General features: G+C 48.8%; 1 protein-coding gene across 2 annotated transcripts in view; it reads right to left on the bottom strand.

Annotated features, from left to right (window-relative positions):
• Positions 1-17,663, bottom strand: part of HCK (HCK proto-oncogene, Src family tyrosine kinase) — a 39,012-nt gene continuing 21,349 nt past the window's right edge. For both annotated transcript variants that reach the window (XM_082857415.1, XM_082857416.1), the window contains exons 7-13: positions 15,337-15,486; positions 14,720-14,872; positions 12,886-13,065; positions 11,963-12,039; positions 7,135-7,288; positions 4,653-4,784; positions 1-502 (exon numbers count right to left, since the gene is read on the bottom strand). In XM_082857415.1, the coding sequence (XP_082713541.1) occupies positions 300-502; positions 4,653-4,784; positions 7,135-7,288; positions 11,963-12,039; positions 12,886-13,065; positions 14,720-14,872; positions 15,337-15,486 (1,049 nt within the window). In that variant the 3' untranslated portion in view covers positions 1-299. The remainder of the gene's footprint in view (positions 503-4,652; positions 4,785-7,134; positions 7,289-11,962; positions 12,040-12,885; positions 13,066-14,719; positions 14,873-15,336; positions 15,487-17,663) is intronic.

Genomic DNA, 17,663 nt, shown 5'->3' with positions numbered 1-17,663 from the left:
TTAAATATTTATTTCATTATTTTTAAAGTTCTCCATCCAAACCACAGCTGTAACTGGAATCCAGCTGTCCCAGGCAATAGAAATATCAACCGGGGGTGTCCTGAGATTGGCAGATTGTGGGTTGCTAGAGTCAAAAAGAGATTGTCCGGTCCAACCCACACACTTGACAGATGAGGAATTGTGGCTGGAGAGAGGGTGGGTGTCTGGGAGTGGGAAAGGTGAGCGGGTGCTGGGCAGATGGTGCTGGAGCCCCTGCGCAGGCATGGCCTCAGTGCCTGGCCCTGCCTGGCCGCCCCCCGTCATGGCTGTTGTTGGTACTGGCCCTCGGTGGCCGTGTAGAAGTCATCCAGCACACTCTGGATGTATTCGAAGGTGGGCCGTTCCTCGGGGTGGTTCTTCCAGCAGCGAGTCATGATGTTGTAGAGCTCCTCGGGGCAGTGCTCTGGTCGAGGCATCCGGTACCCCCGCTCCAGTGCCCGGATCACCTCGGGGTTTGACATCCCTGAGAAGGAGCCATGGAATTGAAAAGGTAGGGATTGGGGTTGGGGTGGCAGACACTGTTGCCTCCCCAACAACCATCACTCCCCACCTCCCCATGGGAACTGAGCTCCTCCCACTGTGAAAGCCAGGTATCCCTTCCCCAGCCACCCCTGCAGCGAGGGCAGGGGCCTGGTGCACAGTTTGGGCCAATGGAGCTGATGGGGAGACTCCCAGGAAACTTTCAGGCAAGGTTTTTCTCCCTTATGAGAAAAGAGGCTTTGGAGGACACACCCTTCCTCCTTCCTTTGGATACTGACACAAATGTGATCTTTGGAGCTGCAGCAGCCATCTGACCGCATGGGGAAGACAGTCACAGAGGAACCAACCCAGAGTCCTGAGAGCATCTGAGCAACTGAACTGACCAGTCACCAGTGCCAGATTCCTTGCTCTGGGGAAAAATAACTTTCCTATTGTTTCCACCACTCTTAGCCTGATAATTTGTTACTTGCAGCCTAATGCATCCTAATGGATACAGCATTCCATAACCCATTGCCTGGTTTTTATTGGTGTACCCTCAAGATAAAACAGTCAGGTAGCTAGACTCAGTGTCACCCTATGAGTAGGAACATTTCTTTTTTTTTTTTTTAGAAGATGTTGGGGGTAGGAGTTTATTAATTAATTAATTAATTTTTGCTGTGTTGGGTCTTCGTTTCTGTGCGAGGGCTTTCTCTAGTTGTGGCAAGCGGGGGCCACTCTTCATCGCAGTGCACAGGCCTCTCACTATCGCGGCCTCTCTTGTTGCGCAGCACAGGCTCCAGACGCACAGGCTCAGTAGTTGTGGCTCACGGGCCCAGTTGCTCCGCGGCATGTGGGATCCTCCCAAACAAGGGCTCGAACCCGTGTCCCCTGCATTAGCAGGCAGATTCTCAACCACTGCGCCACCAGGGAAGCCCTGGGAACATTTCTTTGTTCAATTAAAGTTTATGTTAGTTATCCTCAAGAACAACCCTTTAAACATCTATGATCCCCAATTTTATATTACCAGTCTTGAACACCAAACATATTCATAGATCCAAGTGTTTCCTTGAACATCTTTACTTGGATGTCTACAAGTCACCTCAAATTTAACAGGGCTGCAACAGAATTCTTGAATTTCTATTCCCAGACCATCATGCACCCAGTTGCTCAATCAAAACAAGGAGACTCATCCTTGATTCTTCTCTCTCCCTCACCTTCCACATCAGTAAGTCACACCCTTTCTTCTTATAAAACACAGCACCAACTCATCAACTTATATCTGTTACGACTGTCACCACTGCCTGTGCCGTTGCTGCAGCTCCCACCATCTCCCCAGCCCCGATGCACTCTCCACACTAAACCAAAGCATCGCTTAAATGTGGAAATCAGATGATGCCACTTCCCTGCCTAGAATCCTCCAATAGCTTCTGTACACTTAGACTAACACCTATAGGCTTCACCATGACTACGGATCCTGCCTGACTGGGCCCCTGCCAACCCCCTCATGTACCGTCTGCTCTCATTCCTTGTCTCCAGCTACCTGGCTTCCTTGCTATTCTTCAGGCACACCGCAGGCCCTAAGAGCTGGCAGTACCTTCTACCTGGAATCCTTCCCCCAGATCTTCACTCAGCTGGCTTTCCGCTCAAATATGACCTGCTCTGACAGTGCTCCCTGTCCGCAGGAGGCCCATGTCACCCCCTCTCCCGAGCCCCTGCTTCATTTTCTTCTCTGCAGTGATCTCCACTGAGAGTGTGTGTCTGTTTAGCGTGTGTTCCTCCAGGCTAGAACATGAGCTCCTGCTGAGCAGGGACCTTGTCTCTTACTGTATCCTTCATGCACTGTATCCTTCATGCCTAACACACAGTAGGAATTTGATAAATACTGATGAGTGAACCAAGTGTCTACACCTTTTACTTCTAATCTTCAAAACCACTTCTGCAAGGTAGTTGACATCATTACCTATAATTTTTACAGATGAAGAATAGGGTAGAAGTCAAGTGGATTTCCCAAGTGTAATAGTTGATGGGGACAGGATTAAAACTCAGGACTATTTACTTAAAAAGTCAGGGACACGGGCTTCCCTGGTGGCGCAGTGGTTGAGAGTCCACCTGCTGATGCAGGGGACACGGGTTCATGCCCCGGTCTGGGAGGATCCCACATGCCGCGGAGTGGCTGGGCCCGTGAACCATGGCCGCTGAGCCTGCGCGTCTGGAGCCTGTGCTCCGCAATGGGAGAGGCCACAGCAGTGAGAGGCCCGCGTACCGCGAAAAAAAAAAAAAAAGTCAGGGACTCTTTATATCCATCTTGCCTCTTCTCCCCAGTGTTCTGGCTACAGATACCCTAGGATACATCTCAACTGAAAAGGAACAGCGAACAACTTTATTTACTGAGTCCCCGGCAATCTACATGTCGGGTATATCTTTGTATACCCTATGGTCTACTCAGTGTAGGGTGCTGCCCATAGGCATGGGGATAAATTCATCCATTTGACAAATAGTTACTAGACAACCATTATGAGCCAAGCACAGATGTAGGCAGTGCAGATGCACCAGTGGAATACAGAAATGATTTCTGGCCTCACAGAGCTCAGAGTCTGATGGAGAAAATATCAAATGAATATATAGTTATCAGTGGTGATGAATGCTGTGAATGTAACAGTATAGGGTATTGTGAATGAGAATCACAGGGACATGTATGGTACTTTAGATCAGAGGTCCCCAACCACCGGGGTGTGGACCAGTACAGGAACTGGGCCGCACAGCAGGAGGTGAGCGGCGGGTGAGCAGGCGAAGCTTCATCTGCTGTCCCCCATCGCTCCCCATCCCTCGCGTTACCACCTGAAACACCCTCCCACCTCCATCCGTGGGAGAACTGTCTTCCATGAAACCAGTCCCTGGCGCCAAAAAGGTTGCTGCTTTAGATGACTGGGCTGTGGGGTACAGCATGAAATGAAGCGGGAGAAGTAGGCAGGGGCTGGATCATGAAGGACCTGCAGGCCACAATTAGGAGTTGGGATTCTGTCCTAATTATGCTGGGAGGCCATTAAAAAGTTAGAGGTGGAGAAGGGAAAAGATCTGGTTCGCAGTTTTAGAAAAATCCCTCTGGTCTCAGGTGGAGAAAGGCCTGTTAGAGAGATGGGAGACTGATTAGGAGGCCACTGCACCAGCGAGGTGAGGAAGGATGTTGGCCTGGTGTTGGTGGAGGCTGTGGAGTTAGAAGTGGGCCGACTTGGGATGTTTTGGAGTCAAATGGCCAGAACCCTGTGACTTCTTGGGTGTGGAAACGGATGAGAGAAGAGGAAGGGCCGAGCAGGCTCCCAGATTTCAGGCTTAAGAAACTGGATGGATAATGGAGGCTTTAACTGAGACGGGGCAGGCGAGGGGAAGTTGGGGGTGAGGGCCAGGAACTCAGTCTGACATAGAGAACAGACTCGTGGTTGCCAAGGGGGAAGGGGTTGGGGGAGGGATGGAGTGGGAGGTTGGGGTTAGCAGATGGACGCTTTTATATATAGAATGGATAAACAACAAGGTTCTACTGTACAGCACAGAGAACTATATTCAATATCCTATGATAAAACATAATGGAAAAGAATATTAAAAAAGGAATGTATATAACTGAATCACTTTGCTGTACAGCAGAAATTAACACATTGTAAATCAACTATACTTCAATAAAAATACTGATAAAAATCGGGACTTCCCTGGTGGTCCAGTGGTAAAGAATCTACCTTACAATGGAGGGGACGTGGGTTTGATACCTGGTCAGGGAACTAAGATCTCACATGCAGTGGGGCAACTAAGCCTGTGTGCCACAACTACTGAGCTCATGTGCCTCAACTAGAGAGCCCCCGTGCCGCAAACTACAGAGCCCACGCGCTCTGGAGCCCACGTGCCACAACTAGAGAGGGAAAACCCGCAAGCCACAATTAGAGAGAAGCCCGCGCACCACAACGAAGAGCTCGCACGCTGCGACGAATGATCCCACGTGCCTCAAAGAAGACCCGATGCAGCCAAAAAAAAAAAAAAAAGATAACAATAAATAAACAAAATAACAAACAAACAAACAAAAACTCGGTCCGAATGGCCGCACTGACAAGAGAAGAGAGCCAGGTTGGGCCCTGGAAGCAGCCCCAAGCTGATGTTCTCTCTCCTACCTGGGTAAGGGATCCGGCCGTAGGTGACGATCTCCATCAGCAGGATACCAAAGGACCAGACGTCTGACTTGATGGTGAAGGAGCCAAAGTTGATGGCTTCAGGAGCTGTCCACTTGATGGGGAACTTGGCCCCTGTGGTTTGGACAGAGCAGAGTCAGGCTGAGTCTGGGGAGCAGTCAGGGCTGGGTCTCTGCTAGTGCAAGGGAACAGGACAGCGGTACAGCTGCCAACGTCTGCCCCCTGCAGAACTGTGACTTCCCTCAATCTGGCCTCCGTGGAAGCAAGGAACATCCATCCTGAGGACAGATGGCTAAAGTGGGGAGGAGTGGGCCGAGGTGCCTGGGGTGTGTCTGGGAACTCACTCTCTGGGGCCACCTCATTGATTCAGCTGATGTCCTGGTGAACTGCAACTCCTGAAGAGTGGAGTCCTAGAGGTCACAGGACCTTTGGGGACAGCAGAACTTCAAGGGACTTTGAGACCAGGTCACATCTGATGCCTCCGCCCCCTAACCCCCTGCAATGGGGAAAGGGAAGATTTTGGCTCTTGGCCTCTGAGGTTTCCCCCGTCACTGGGTGTCTCCCCTTCTAGTCCTCCCCTCCTTGCCTCTGGTCTGGGATGGGTTTAGTTAACCTTTGGTGAGTGATTTCTATCATAATTCCACTGTGGTTGGGGAATGTGGTGTAAAGGATACATGTTCTTTGGAGTTTGTTGAGACCTGCTTTATGATTTAGTACATAGTCAAGTTCTGAAAATGCTCTATGTTTTTTCTTTTTTTCCCCAATCCCTTCCTTCCTTGGGATTGAGAGAGTTTTTTTTATTCCTGCTTATCCTCTCTTGGTTTAGAAATTATACACTCTATTCTTTTTTTTTTTTTTGCGGTATGCGGGCCTCTCACTGTTGTGGCCTCTCCCGTTGCGGAGCACAGGCTCCGGACGCACAGGTTCAGCGGCCATGGCTCACAGGCCCAGCTGCTCCACGGTATGTGGGATCGTCCCGGACCAGGGCATGAACCCGTGTCCCCTGCATTGGCAGGTGGACTCTCAACCACTGCGCCACCAGGGAAGCCCTACACTCTATTCTTTTAGTGGTTGCCCTAAGTTTAGATTTTTTAAATTGTGTCATAATAAACATGAAATAGAATGTATAAATCTTTCATACACAACTTGATGCATTTTATATATGTATATCCCTTTGTAATCACCACTCAGATCAAGATATAGAACACTTTCTCAGAAGTGTTCCCTCCGGCCCCCTCTCTGTCAATACCCCCCCCAATCCAGGTAGCTATTATTCTGATCTCTAACATCATAAATGAGTTTTGCCTGTTTTTTTTTGTTTGAGATACATTCACAGACCATATAATTCACCCACCTAAAGTATACAGTACAATGGTTCTTAGTATATTCACAAAGTTGTGTTTTAAAATATTTTCATCATACCCCCCAAAACCACAGCAGTCACTACTCATTTCTTGCCAGGTCCCCACTCCAGCCCTAGGCTGGAGTTCATCTACTTTCTGTCTGTAGATTTGCTTGTTCTGGGCATGTCATATAAATGGAATCATATAATATAGGTCTTCGTGTCTGGCCTCTTTCACTTAACATGATGTTTTCAAAGTTTATCCATGTTTAGGGTATATTAGTACTTCATGCCTTTTTTTATGGCCAAATGATATTCCATTGTATGTCTATATCCCATTTTGTGTATCAGTTGATGGACATTTGGGTTGCTTCCACTTTTGGGCTCTTAAGAATATTGCTGCTGTCAACCTTCACATATGTGTTTGCCTGTTTCTGAATTTTATACAGATGCAACTATCCAGCATCTACTTTCGTGTCTGATTTCTTTTATTGTGATATTATGCCGTGAGAGTCATCTACTTTTTTGCATGTGTCGCTGGTTCGTAAGTCCTCATCGTTCCATAATATCATATTCTGTGAATATACCCCAATTTAAAGATCATTCTACTATTTGTGGACATTTAGATGCTTCCCAGTTTTTTTTTTTTTTTTTTTTGCGGTACGCGGGCCTCTCACTGCTGTGGCCTCTCCCGTTGCGGAGCACAGGCTCCGGACGCGCAGGCTCGGCGGCCATGGCTCACAGGCCCAGCCGCTCCGCGGCATGTGGGATCTTCCCGGACCGGGGCACGAACCTGCGTCCCCTGCATCGGCAGGCGGACTCTCAACCACTGCGCCACCAGGGAAGCCCAGATGCTTCCCAGTTTTTGTCGACTACACATAACGTTGCTCTTACCCTTAATTTCAACATGACTTGACTAACCCAATCTACAACTGATCACAGTCACTGGGGGAGACTCTGCAGACCAAGACACTATGTCCAGGAGTCCGTCCAGCTTAATAACTCACAGCTGATACTGGGACAGACCTTTGCATTTTTACCAATCACTTTCACGGGTCTTAACTCTCAACAGTCACGACCCACCCGAGTGGGCTCCACGGGGCCCTCGGCAGCATCCCCTACCTTCCCGAGCTGTGTACTCGTTGTCCTCTATGATCCGCGCCAGGCCGAAGTCAGCAATCTTGCACACCAGGGACGCAGACACCAAGATGTTGGCGGCTCGGAGGTCTCGGTGGATGTAGTTCCTCTGCTCGATGAAGGCCATGCCTTCTGCAATCTCCACCCAAAAGAGAGACACCCTTACCCTCGGATCTGGCCCAGCCCAAGGTGGGTCTCATCCAAAAGCAGAAGAGAAATGTCCCAGTGTGAGAAGGCTGGAAAATACGTGCGCCAGCTCCCTCTTTTTTTGTGGGAGGGTCCTGGGCTCAGGTTGGCATTTCTCTGTCTACCCAGCCAGACTGGGGGGATCCTCAGGGCCTGGGCCAGTTTGGGGCTTCTCTAGAGCTCCAAGACCTCCCAAGAACGCTTTGAGGAAAAAGTGTTATTTCTCCAAGGACCTACACACACACAAACCAATATACTTCGACGGGCTTTCATCCCCAACCCCACTTCTGGGAACAACCTAGGCTCACATAACATTCTGCTGTATCTCTTATGCCTCCTTCACCTCGAAGCCTGGGTAGGGAAAATTCCTTTATTCATTCAACAAATATCTACTGAGTGTCTCGTGGTTGCCAGACATATTGCTTGAACAGGTGGGGAGCCAGGCAAGGTCCCTGCAGGTGGTAATAAGTACCATAAAGAAAGGATGAAGCAGGTAATAGGACACGAAGTGTAGAGGGCTGTTTTGGATTGGATGGTCAGGGAAGGCTGCTTTGATGAGGTGAAACTTTAGGAAAGATCTGAGTGATGATAAAAGTGTGTCAAATAAGAGCATCACCATGAGCAAAGGTCCGGAAGTAGGAGTGAGCTTGGGTATTCATAGAACAGGTGGCTGAGCAGAAGTTGCCAGAGGGGAAGTTGGGGGAGTTGAGGTTGTTAGGGAGGCTGCTGATTGGGAAGAACTTTGTAGGTTAGGAGAGGCAGTTGGGTTGTATTCTAAGCGTAAAGGGAAGAGAGAAGTCTTAGAGCAGGAGAGTGACATGGTCTGATATATATTTTAATGTCATCATGGCTGCTGAGTGCATAATGGACTGTGTGGAGGATTCTTTTTTTTTTGTTTTGAATTTTATTTTATTTATTTTTTTATACAGCAGGTTCTTATTAGTTATCCATTTTATACATATTAATGTATATATGTCAATCCCAACCTTGTGTGGAGGATTCTTATTCACAATGGGACCTTGGAAGCCTGACAGAAAGATGTGGGATTTTTCCTTAGAGACGTTTTCCACTTACAAGGGTTTGTGCATTAACCCTCAGAAACAGGCTTATGACTAACCCTCAGAAACTCAGAAAATAGCATTTATAGTTCATAAACTGGCCTTCAATGTCCTTGAGGCAGGCGTTATCGCCATTTCTGTTGTACAGGGGAGGGACACATTTTCTAGATCACACCACCAGGGAGATTCTGACTCAAACCTGTCTGTGGATTTCCACTCCCCATACCCCAAGCTGCCTCTAGTTACTCAGAACCCCAGTGCTCTGGAGAACTGCAGCTGGGTGCAATCTGGTGAGATTATTTGGGGAGGTGGCACTTCTGACCAGACCAAACCGAGACACAAGCCTGTTCAAAGTCTGAGGCAAGTGGATGGTGCACTTGTGGAAAGTGGCCAGCAGGGAGCACCTGTGGCCATTGGAACTGCGGTCTGAGGCTCCAGTCTTTCCAACAAAGACGTGAGACTTTCTGATTTTGTTTGTGGTAAGGCAGAGTCTTGACCAGGGGGTGTGGAAAATTTATAAGGAGTTCCTCGACCAAACAGTTAACAACAGCTGTAACATTAACGGCGGACGTTGTAACTTATTCATTAATCATAAGATAATACTTAACAAACTTAAATAGCATTTACTCTCTGCTTTGGGGGAGGTACTATTGATATCAGCACTATTTTGCAGGTGAGAAAACTGAATCCTAGAGAAATAATTAACTGGCCCAAGTGGAGACCAGGACTGGAAATCTGACAGCCCTGCTCAGGGTCTGTGTCCATTACTCTACCTGAATGTTTGGCACAGAGCAGGCACTAATGCTGGTCGTTACCATTTTTCAGTACCCAGGGACAGACTCTCATGTTATGGATTTGCACATGAGCACATGAGCTCAGTGGGGCAGGTGGGACTAACCCCACTCAGGAGACAGCAGATGAGAATGCTTAGGTGACTCTGGGGTTGGACCAGCTCAATTTGAGCCCCATATCTCTGTGACCTCCAAGCAAACTACTTTAACCCTCTGTGCCTCACTTTTCTTCTCTGTAAAATGGGGACAATAGAACCTTCTTCCAAGGGGTCGTGTGAGGATTAATACTCTAAGTCTACATCAGGGCTTAGAACAGTGTCTGGCATATAATTATTCACTTCAACAGTGGCTATAATGGTCCCTGTTGAGGAAAGTGGCCCTCAGAAAGGTTAAGCAATTTGCTCAAAGCTACACAGGCAGAGCTGGGGTCAATAGCAAAACTCTACGTGATTCCTAAGCCCATGTGTATATAGTGGTTCTTCTCAAGGGTTTGTCAACTGAACAAATAGTGGATAGGTTGACTGGGTTCAGGGTTGGTCTACGAATTGGGGGTTAATGAGGTGGTGAGATTTCATGCCCACCAAGTGGGCTGCCATGATGTCAGGCGTTATTACTGGGTTTGCTTCTCAGAGTATCAGGGAATCACAGAACCAGCTGGAAGGGCCTGTAGGGATATCCCAGCTCAGGGCTCTTCAAACTGAACCCAATTGATACCTCAAGGTCATCTTGGGGTTGGAGGGACAAAATAAAGGCCACCTGCTTCAATCAGAGCAGCTCTGTTTTGATCTATTTTAAAGTATTCAGCTGCTCTATAAGATTCATTTGACTAACCGAGTTATGGCTTTAAAAAAAAAAGAAAAAGCTTTCAAACTTGAAAACCACAGAGATGGTCCAATCCCCTCATTTGACAAATAGAGAGACCAAGACCCAGAGTGGATCTCAGGCTCCACAGCCAGTTGGTGACAGGGCTGGGCAGCCTCCCCTGACTGCGCCCACCTGCCTCTCTAGACTGGAAGTGAAGATCAGGCCACCAGGTTGACTCCTTCCCGTCCCTGGGCTCTGAGGGTACCTCTGCTCCTTGATGCACAAGGGCCTGGAACCTCTTTCCCTCCTGTGGTTTCTATTTTCCTGTCCGTGCCATGAGGAGAGTGGTTCTTGCCCCAGTCCGTGAACCTCCACCCAGCAAGGTTTCTGCCAGTTTGATGGTTATAATTTAGTAACAGGCCAGACTATTGTTTCCCCGGGGCAGCGCCCACTGAAGGGAAAATGCCAGGTCTTGATTTCCATAGGCCTCTGGCATTCCAGGCTCTGAAAGGTAAAGTCTTTTATTATACCTCTGCCCACCCCCCCAGGATTTGCCTACTCAAGTGAACTCTGCCTCAGGCATCTCCAGAAGGCCCAGCCCTAGGCCCAGGCGCCCCCCCCGTCTCCCTTAACACCTTCCAGGCTGCAAGCCACACCCCCTTCATTTTTGCCAGGCCCAGGCTCCAACTGACCAGGCTGAGCTCTTGTTTTGCCCTTTGGGCTTTGGCACAGGCTGCTGCTTCTGCCTAGAATACCCTTCCCTCTCCTCTTCATCTGCCTAACTTCTACTCATCCTTCAGGGCTCAGCCTAGAGACCGCTTCCTCTGAGAAGCCTTCTCAGATTGCTCCTGGACTGGGCTAAGTGCTCCAGCCGTGTACCCCCATAGCAGACTTTTCCTCCCCTGTTTTCCCACAGATAGGAGAGAATGAGAGGCTAGAAGTAAAAAGCACTCAGGCTGGGGGTGAGAAGAGCTGTAGAAAGTGAAGGGAAGATGACAAAGAAAATGGGGTTTTAAGAAGCATTTGTGTGATTTATGGACATTTTTAATTTTGCTGGATACTGCATTCTTTTGGCACTGAGCCAGGACCACTTGGGTCCTGGTTCTCTAAGAGATTCAGTTGTTTAGTAAGTGTAAACCCTGGGAGGACAGCAATACTTTCCATTTTGTTCACTGCTGTATCCCCTAAAAGTAACGTAGTAATTTAGACAAGCTACTCCACCTCACTGGGCCTTAGTTTCCTCATCTGTACTTCACTTCATCTCTGTGCCTCAATTTCCTGTTCTGTAAAATGGAGTGACAATTACCTATCTGTGGCCGGACTATTACATCAGCGGCTTCCAGTGAACCATGCCTCCTGGGGCTCATGGTGTAGTCCCTCCCACACTGACTGAGGGCTGGGCATGTGGCTTGCTTTGGCCAAGGGGACATTCGTAAGCGTGATGCAAGCAGAGCTTGCTCATTTACGGCTTGGTCCCTTAGAAGATTCCCTCCTGCAACCTCGCCGCCAGGATGTAAAGGAGCTCTGCTTGGCCTATTGAGTGACGTGGGGCCACTGGAGAGAGACTTGGAGGATGAGCCACCGGCTCGGACATTCTAGCCCCAGGCAAGCTCTCAGAAGAATGCATCCACAAGAGGAAGCTCCGTTTCACCACATGGAGCAGAAAAACCACCCAGCCAACCCCAGTCAACTCCACAGAATCATGGGAAATAATACGTTGCTGTTTCAGGCTACTAAGCTTTGGAGTGGTTGATCACAAAGGAAAAGATAACAAAAATCTCACCCTAGGTTGATGTGAGGACTACATGAGTTAGCACATAGAAGGCACATAGAAGAAGCATACTTTAGTCCTGAGCACTCAATAAATGTTAGCTATCATTACTGTTATTACTATAGTATGTGATCAATAAACATTTGTTGGAGAGAGAATTGCCTTCCTGTCGCCCTCCCCAGACTTCCCCGTTAGGCTCTCACCTGGGCTGAGAAGTCGATGAGTCTTGGCAACGGCTGCTTACTGCCTTCTTCACTCTTCAGGAAGTCCAGCAGGCTGCCTGTGTTGGGGAGGGTGAAGCAACATTTACTACTCTCAGGACTTCAGCGTGTGCTTGAGATCGTTCCTAGTGATGGATTTAAATAAAAGTATTTACCGCTCCTAGTGTTTGAGAAACAGAATTTGGGCGTTTGGAAAACGACTTTGTGATTGCCAGACTGGTCCCTTGACTGAGACAGCTTTCCGAGCCTGGATGACTGGGGGCGTGGTTTTATAAGGCAGGCATAATTGTGTGTTTAGAAAATGATAAAAGCTTTGAGATGTTGAATCACTCTAAATGGAGGTCATGTGAGATGTTTCTGTATATAGAGAAATGGGCAGGGATTGAAAATGATTGGTAAATGGTGGTCTAAAAACAGATCCCTGAGACTGTCCTGAATTGTGTGTAGGCAGGGTGGGGGCAGCCTGGAACGGATGCTTTGTCAACTCTTAAGGTTGACAAAGGTCTTAATGCTTTGACTCTCTTTTCTGAAGCATTGGTCCAGTTAGGGAAGGTGGCTGATGGTGGGGGGTGGGAGGGTGGTTTAGGGAGTCACCCCAGGCTCTAGGGCTCACAGTGAACCCCTAGAAGCCTCTTCTCCTATCACCCAGAGGGATTCTGGCCCCACCCGCTCTCCCAGGGGCCCATGTGCTCCCCTTCTCCTGGCATCCCCCTAACATGATTTCACCCCCTCAAACAGGAGGGTGGGGTAGGTGGATATGAAGATGATCAGTGAGCTCGTGTCAGAAGAGCTCCTGGTCAGACTGGGGAAATCTTGAAGGCAAGAACCTTGACAGAGTCACCGTTGACTCTGCAATTGACCCGGAGGAGCCACAGCCCGCATCCCCCGCTCCCAGCATGTGGCACCTTTGGCCATGAACTCTGTGATGATGTAGATGGGCTCCTCTGTGACCACGGCATGCAGCTTCACCAGCTTGTCGTGCTGCAGAGTTTTCATCAGGTTGGCTTCTGCCAGGAACGCGTCCACAGACATGCTCCCGGGCTTCATCGTCTTCACGGCCACCTTGGTGTGCTTGTTGTAGGTGGCTGGAGTGGAACAGGGAGCAGGAAAGGTGGTCAGGACCCACTGCTCTTTCCCCACAGTTCTGGAAGACCCGGGTGCAGACCTGCCTCCTCCAGGATGCCTTCCCTGCCCATCTCAGCCCTTAGAGAGAGAAGGGGAGACATGGGCTTTGGCCTTAGACAGATGTGGGTTGGAGGGCCGGTTTACCACTACCTAGCTGTGTGCCCTTGGGCAAGTCACTCAACCTCTTTGAACTGTGGTTTCCTCATCTGCAAAGGCTCTTTCAGGGATTAAAGAATAACCTTAAAACATCACTCAGATTATGTCACTCACTCACACACCTACCTTTGTTTTGTCAGACATTCATACACATACTATCTTTGCTTAAAATGGTTTATTTAATCTTAACACTGCTCTCAAAAGAAATACCAGTTTCATCATGGTCCGTAAGGCCCTGCATGATCTGGCCTTGCCCACCTTGCCTCATCATCCACCAACACCCCCCTTACCTTTTATGCACCAATCAGCCTGCGTATCCTTCAGTCCCCCAAGCAGCCAACTCCCCTTCCCACCACAGGGACTTTGCACATGCTGTTCCCTCACCTCACCCTACTCCTTCCCTGCTTCATCTTGTTGATCTTGTAAATCTCGTTGTTGCTTGTGTTTCCATGTGTGCCTTGGCTGCCAGGAAGCTCTAATCCAGAGTTGAGGTCTTCCTGTAGTAAGAGTCTAAGGCCTCATATAATATTTTTTGTTTTCCAACCTCATCAGCCCAATCTGTCTTACCTTCCTCTCCATACTCTCTCTGCCACATTCTCTTATTCAGTGCCTGGCACATAGTAGGCTCTCAATAAATATAGTTAAAATAGGTGGATTTTAACCTTATTTTTTTCTGGCTGAATTGTTTGCATATCTGTAAGTTGTCTTCACTCGCATTTGGAATGTGGTGGAGTATAAACACAATGGGGGGGCGCCAGGCACTGGGCCAGGCATCGTGTCTAACCCACAGTCCTGCAAAGCAGGCTTTGCTATTCTTAGGTTGTTAGAGGCAGGACAGCAGGGGTGGAATATGACTTTTTGGTGCTCCACAATGCCCTAGCATGGCGCTGGACACACGGCAGGTGCTCAGAACAGCTTGTTCGTCAGCGGCCAACACTGAACTCACCTGGAAATCTCCAGTTATACTTACCCTTTCTTTTTTTTTTTTTTTTGCCATGCTGCATGGCATGTGGGATCTTAGTTCCCCAACCGGGGATCGAAACCCCTACCCCCTGCATTGGAAGCACAGAGTCTTAACCACTGGACCACCAGGGAAGTCCTATATTCTTTCCCATTCTTAATTTTCATCATCCTAAGAGATGTTCAGGTTATGTCAACACCCTACTAATAGACTGTCCCAGCTCCATATGAGGGAGCAGATTCCTCATCTAGGACTCCTACTTCCCAGAAGAAAGTGTTTGACCCCAACAGGCCTGGCCTCAAAGGCAAATCAGTGTTTGCATGGCAGGACAATTTGTTTTGCTATCAGAGAGGAACTGAAGAATTGCTCCTTTATGGTTATTATTCAAATCTCCCCTCTGCCCTGGGTGGCATTCCCACTTTGCCTCAGGCTGTTCCTGAAAGCAAGGACCTCCCTCTCCCCTCCTTCCCCTCCCCACTCTGGCCCTGGGTCCTTACCCATCCAGACTTCCCCAAACTGGCCAGCTCCAAGTTTCTTCTCCAGCCTGAGGGACTCCCGGGGGATCTCCCAGGCATCTTTCTCCCAAGGCTTCTGGGGTTTGGAGGACATGCAGGGCACCGTCAACTTCTGGCAGAGTCCGTCGCTCCCCTCTGGAATAGAGCCCCTGATCAGCTGAGGGCAGCCTGCTCCAGGCCAGCCACAGGCTTCCCCTTGGGGGCTGCCCCACCCGGTCCACTGTATCTGGCCCATGTTCCAAAGGGTCGCCCTATCAGGGACATCCCCAAGAGAAAAGAGCATGACGAGATGCCCCCTCTGCCCTCCTGCTCAAAAGGCCTTCAGGAGAATCCGAAGCAACTATTTGTCTGGGGAGGAAGCATCATCAGGCCTCAGAGGCTGCAGTGCACACTTGACCAGGATTCCTGGGAGACAGGCCCACCCACTCGGGCCCCCGGTTGGAAGGCAGCCCCAGTAGGACTTACTCTTTTTTGTTTGTTTGGCTGTGTCCCACAGCATGTGGGATCTTAGTTTCCTGATCAGGGATTGAACCTGCACCCCCTGTATTAAAAGCGCGGAGTCTTAACCACTGGATCGCCAGGGAACCCCCAGGACTCACTCTTGTAGTGGGCCACCAGCTCCTGCAGGCTGCCGAAGGTGCTCCGGGGGGAGATGTAGAAGCCCCCTTTGTCCAGCGTCCGGATCTTATAATGTTTCACTGTGTCCCCGTGCTGGGGGTCGTAGTCTCGCACGGACAAAGAGTAGCTCCCTGCGTGGGCCAGAGAGAAACCCCTCAGGAGTGGACTCTCGGAGGCCTGCCGCCTTGTGTCAGCAACCTGACACTCTGGAAGGCCACTACTGGCACCGTCCTGGCACCTGCTCAGTGGAGTACAGGGTAGGAGTGGGCTGTGGAGTCAGGCTTCCTGGGTGCTTCTCAGGCTGCTCCATGTCCAGCTGTGAGACCTTGGACAAGTGACCACGTCACTTCTCTGGGCCTCAGTTTTCTCATCTGTAAAATGGGATTGGTCATACCTCCTCACCCCATCACATTGCCTGATGGTTAAAAGAAGTAATGCTTGTACTCAGGATGTAAACACTCATTAAATGTTGGCTGTCATCATCTTCACTATTATCTCTTTTTCTTCCTATCATCTATCTATCTATCTGTCTATCAATCACAAAAGCCAAGATACCACACCAGTTTGGTAGAAACGCTCTTTAGAAACAAACAAGCAAAAAGATAAAACACACACAAAAATATCCAGTTCAATTATTACAGTACAAACATTGAAATGTAAGTGTAAACATTACATGCTGTGGCAGGCTGAGTAACAGCTCCCAAGATGTCCGTGTTCTAATCCCTGACACCTGTGCATATATTCCCTTACATGGTAAAAGGGGTTTTGCAGATGTGATTCAGTTAAGGATCTGGAGATAGGGAAATCATCCTGGATTATCCAGGTAGGCCCAGTGTAATCACAAGGGTCCTTATAAGAGGAAGTAAGAAGGTCAAATTAGGATATATGAAGATGGAAAGTTGAGGTTGGAGAGATGTGAGAAAGGGGCTATGAGGCAAGGAATGCTGGTGGCCTCTAGAAGCTGAAAAAGGCAAAGAAACAGATTCTTTTGTGAAGCCTCCAGAAGGGACCAGTCCTGCGGACACTTTAACTTGAGCCCAGTGAGACTGATTTCAGAATTCTGACCCCCAGAACTGTAACATCATAAATTTATCTCGCTTTAAGCCACTAAGCTTGTGGTAATTTGTTACAACAGCAGTAGGAACCTAATACACATGGCATCACAGAGACCAGAAACACACACGTCTTTCAGTCCACGGCCACGGTTCTGCCATTTGTGAGCTGAGTGTCCTTGGGCAAGTTGTTAGCCTCTCTGTCTCTCAGTTTTCTCTACCACAGTAGCACCATGTCATAGGATTTGGGGGAGGTTTAAACTGTTGCATGAATAACAGTTGATCATACATGCTAGCCACTAAGAACCTTGTCTGAATAAAAAATGAATGAAAGAAAAAATGAATGAATAGGAATAATATTCATTATAATGAATTATAGTTATATGTATTATGATAAATGATATTATTCACTATAGTGAATGAATAACCCCACAAGGTAGAGGTTCTTTATCACCACAATTTTATAGATGAGGAGACTGAGGTCCAGGGAGGTGAAGTAACTCACCCACAGTCACACAGCTTGTAAGTAGCAGAGCTGGGAGTCAAACCTAGGCAGCAGGCTCTGGGACCCCCACTCTTAGCCACTCTGCCCAGTCAAGGTGAGGCTGGTTTGGCCGATGCTGGGTGGGGAGAAGCAGAATCCAAGAAGACGCAGGATAGGATTTGGGGCACTTGTGCTGCAAGTTTTATTAACTCGGCGAACCCACCTATGCCCCCACCTCTGAGGGCTGTGACAGTAGCCCAAGCTCACCTTCCTGCCCCGTAGGTCTGCCCCTGTGTGCAGGATGGCCCAGCGGGAGAAGAGAAGCCGAGGGCTGTGTACGGCTTTACCTTTTTGTCCATTTCTTTTCCTCTGGGGGCTGAAAAGGGGCTTGTTGGGTGGGAGGAAATAAAGCCTAAATATTCACTGACCCAAAACACTGATTTTGAGTGGTGTTCTAGCCACATTCAGGCTTCCCCAGTTCAGATACCTGGGGAGTGAGTAGAAGGTCACACAGATGCCTTCGATTGTTGGCCCCAAAACTGCCCAGGGTACTGTGAGGTCACACTTCACGCAATTTACTGATTTCTTTGAACCAGGCAGTCTTGAGACTAAACACCGTAGTAAAGGTCCACTCTGTGTGTGAAATCCGAAATCACGAGACTCCTACTTACATTCATTCCTTTGGGAAAACTGGCCTCAGTTGATGTCAGTTTGAGTTACGCACTGTTTTGGGGCACTGCTCTTGCCTCCTGTGCGATGACCCGGCACAAAG

Source organism: Leucopleurus acutus, assembly GCF_964270905.1.
Source record: "Leucopleurus acutus genome assembly, chromosome: 16".
NCBI lineage: Eukaryota > Metazoa > Chordata > Mammalia > Artiodactyla > Delphinidae > Leucopleurus > Leucopleurus acutus.
This window is presented reverse-complemented; position numbering and strand designations above follow the sequence as displayed.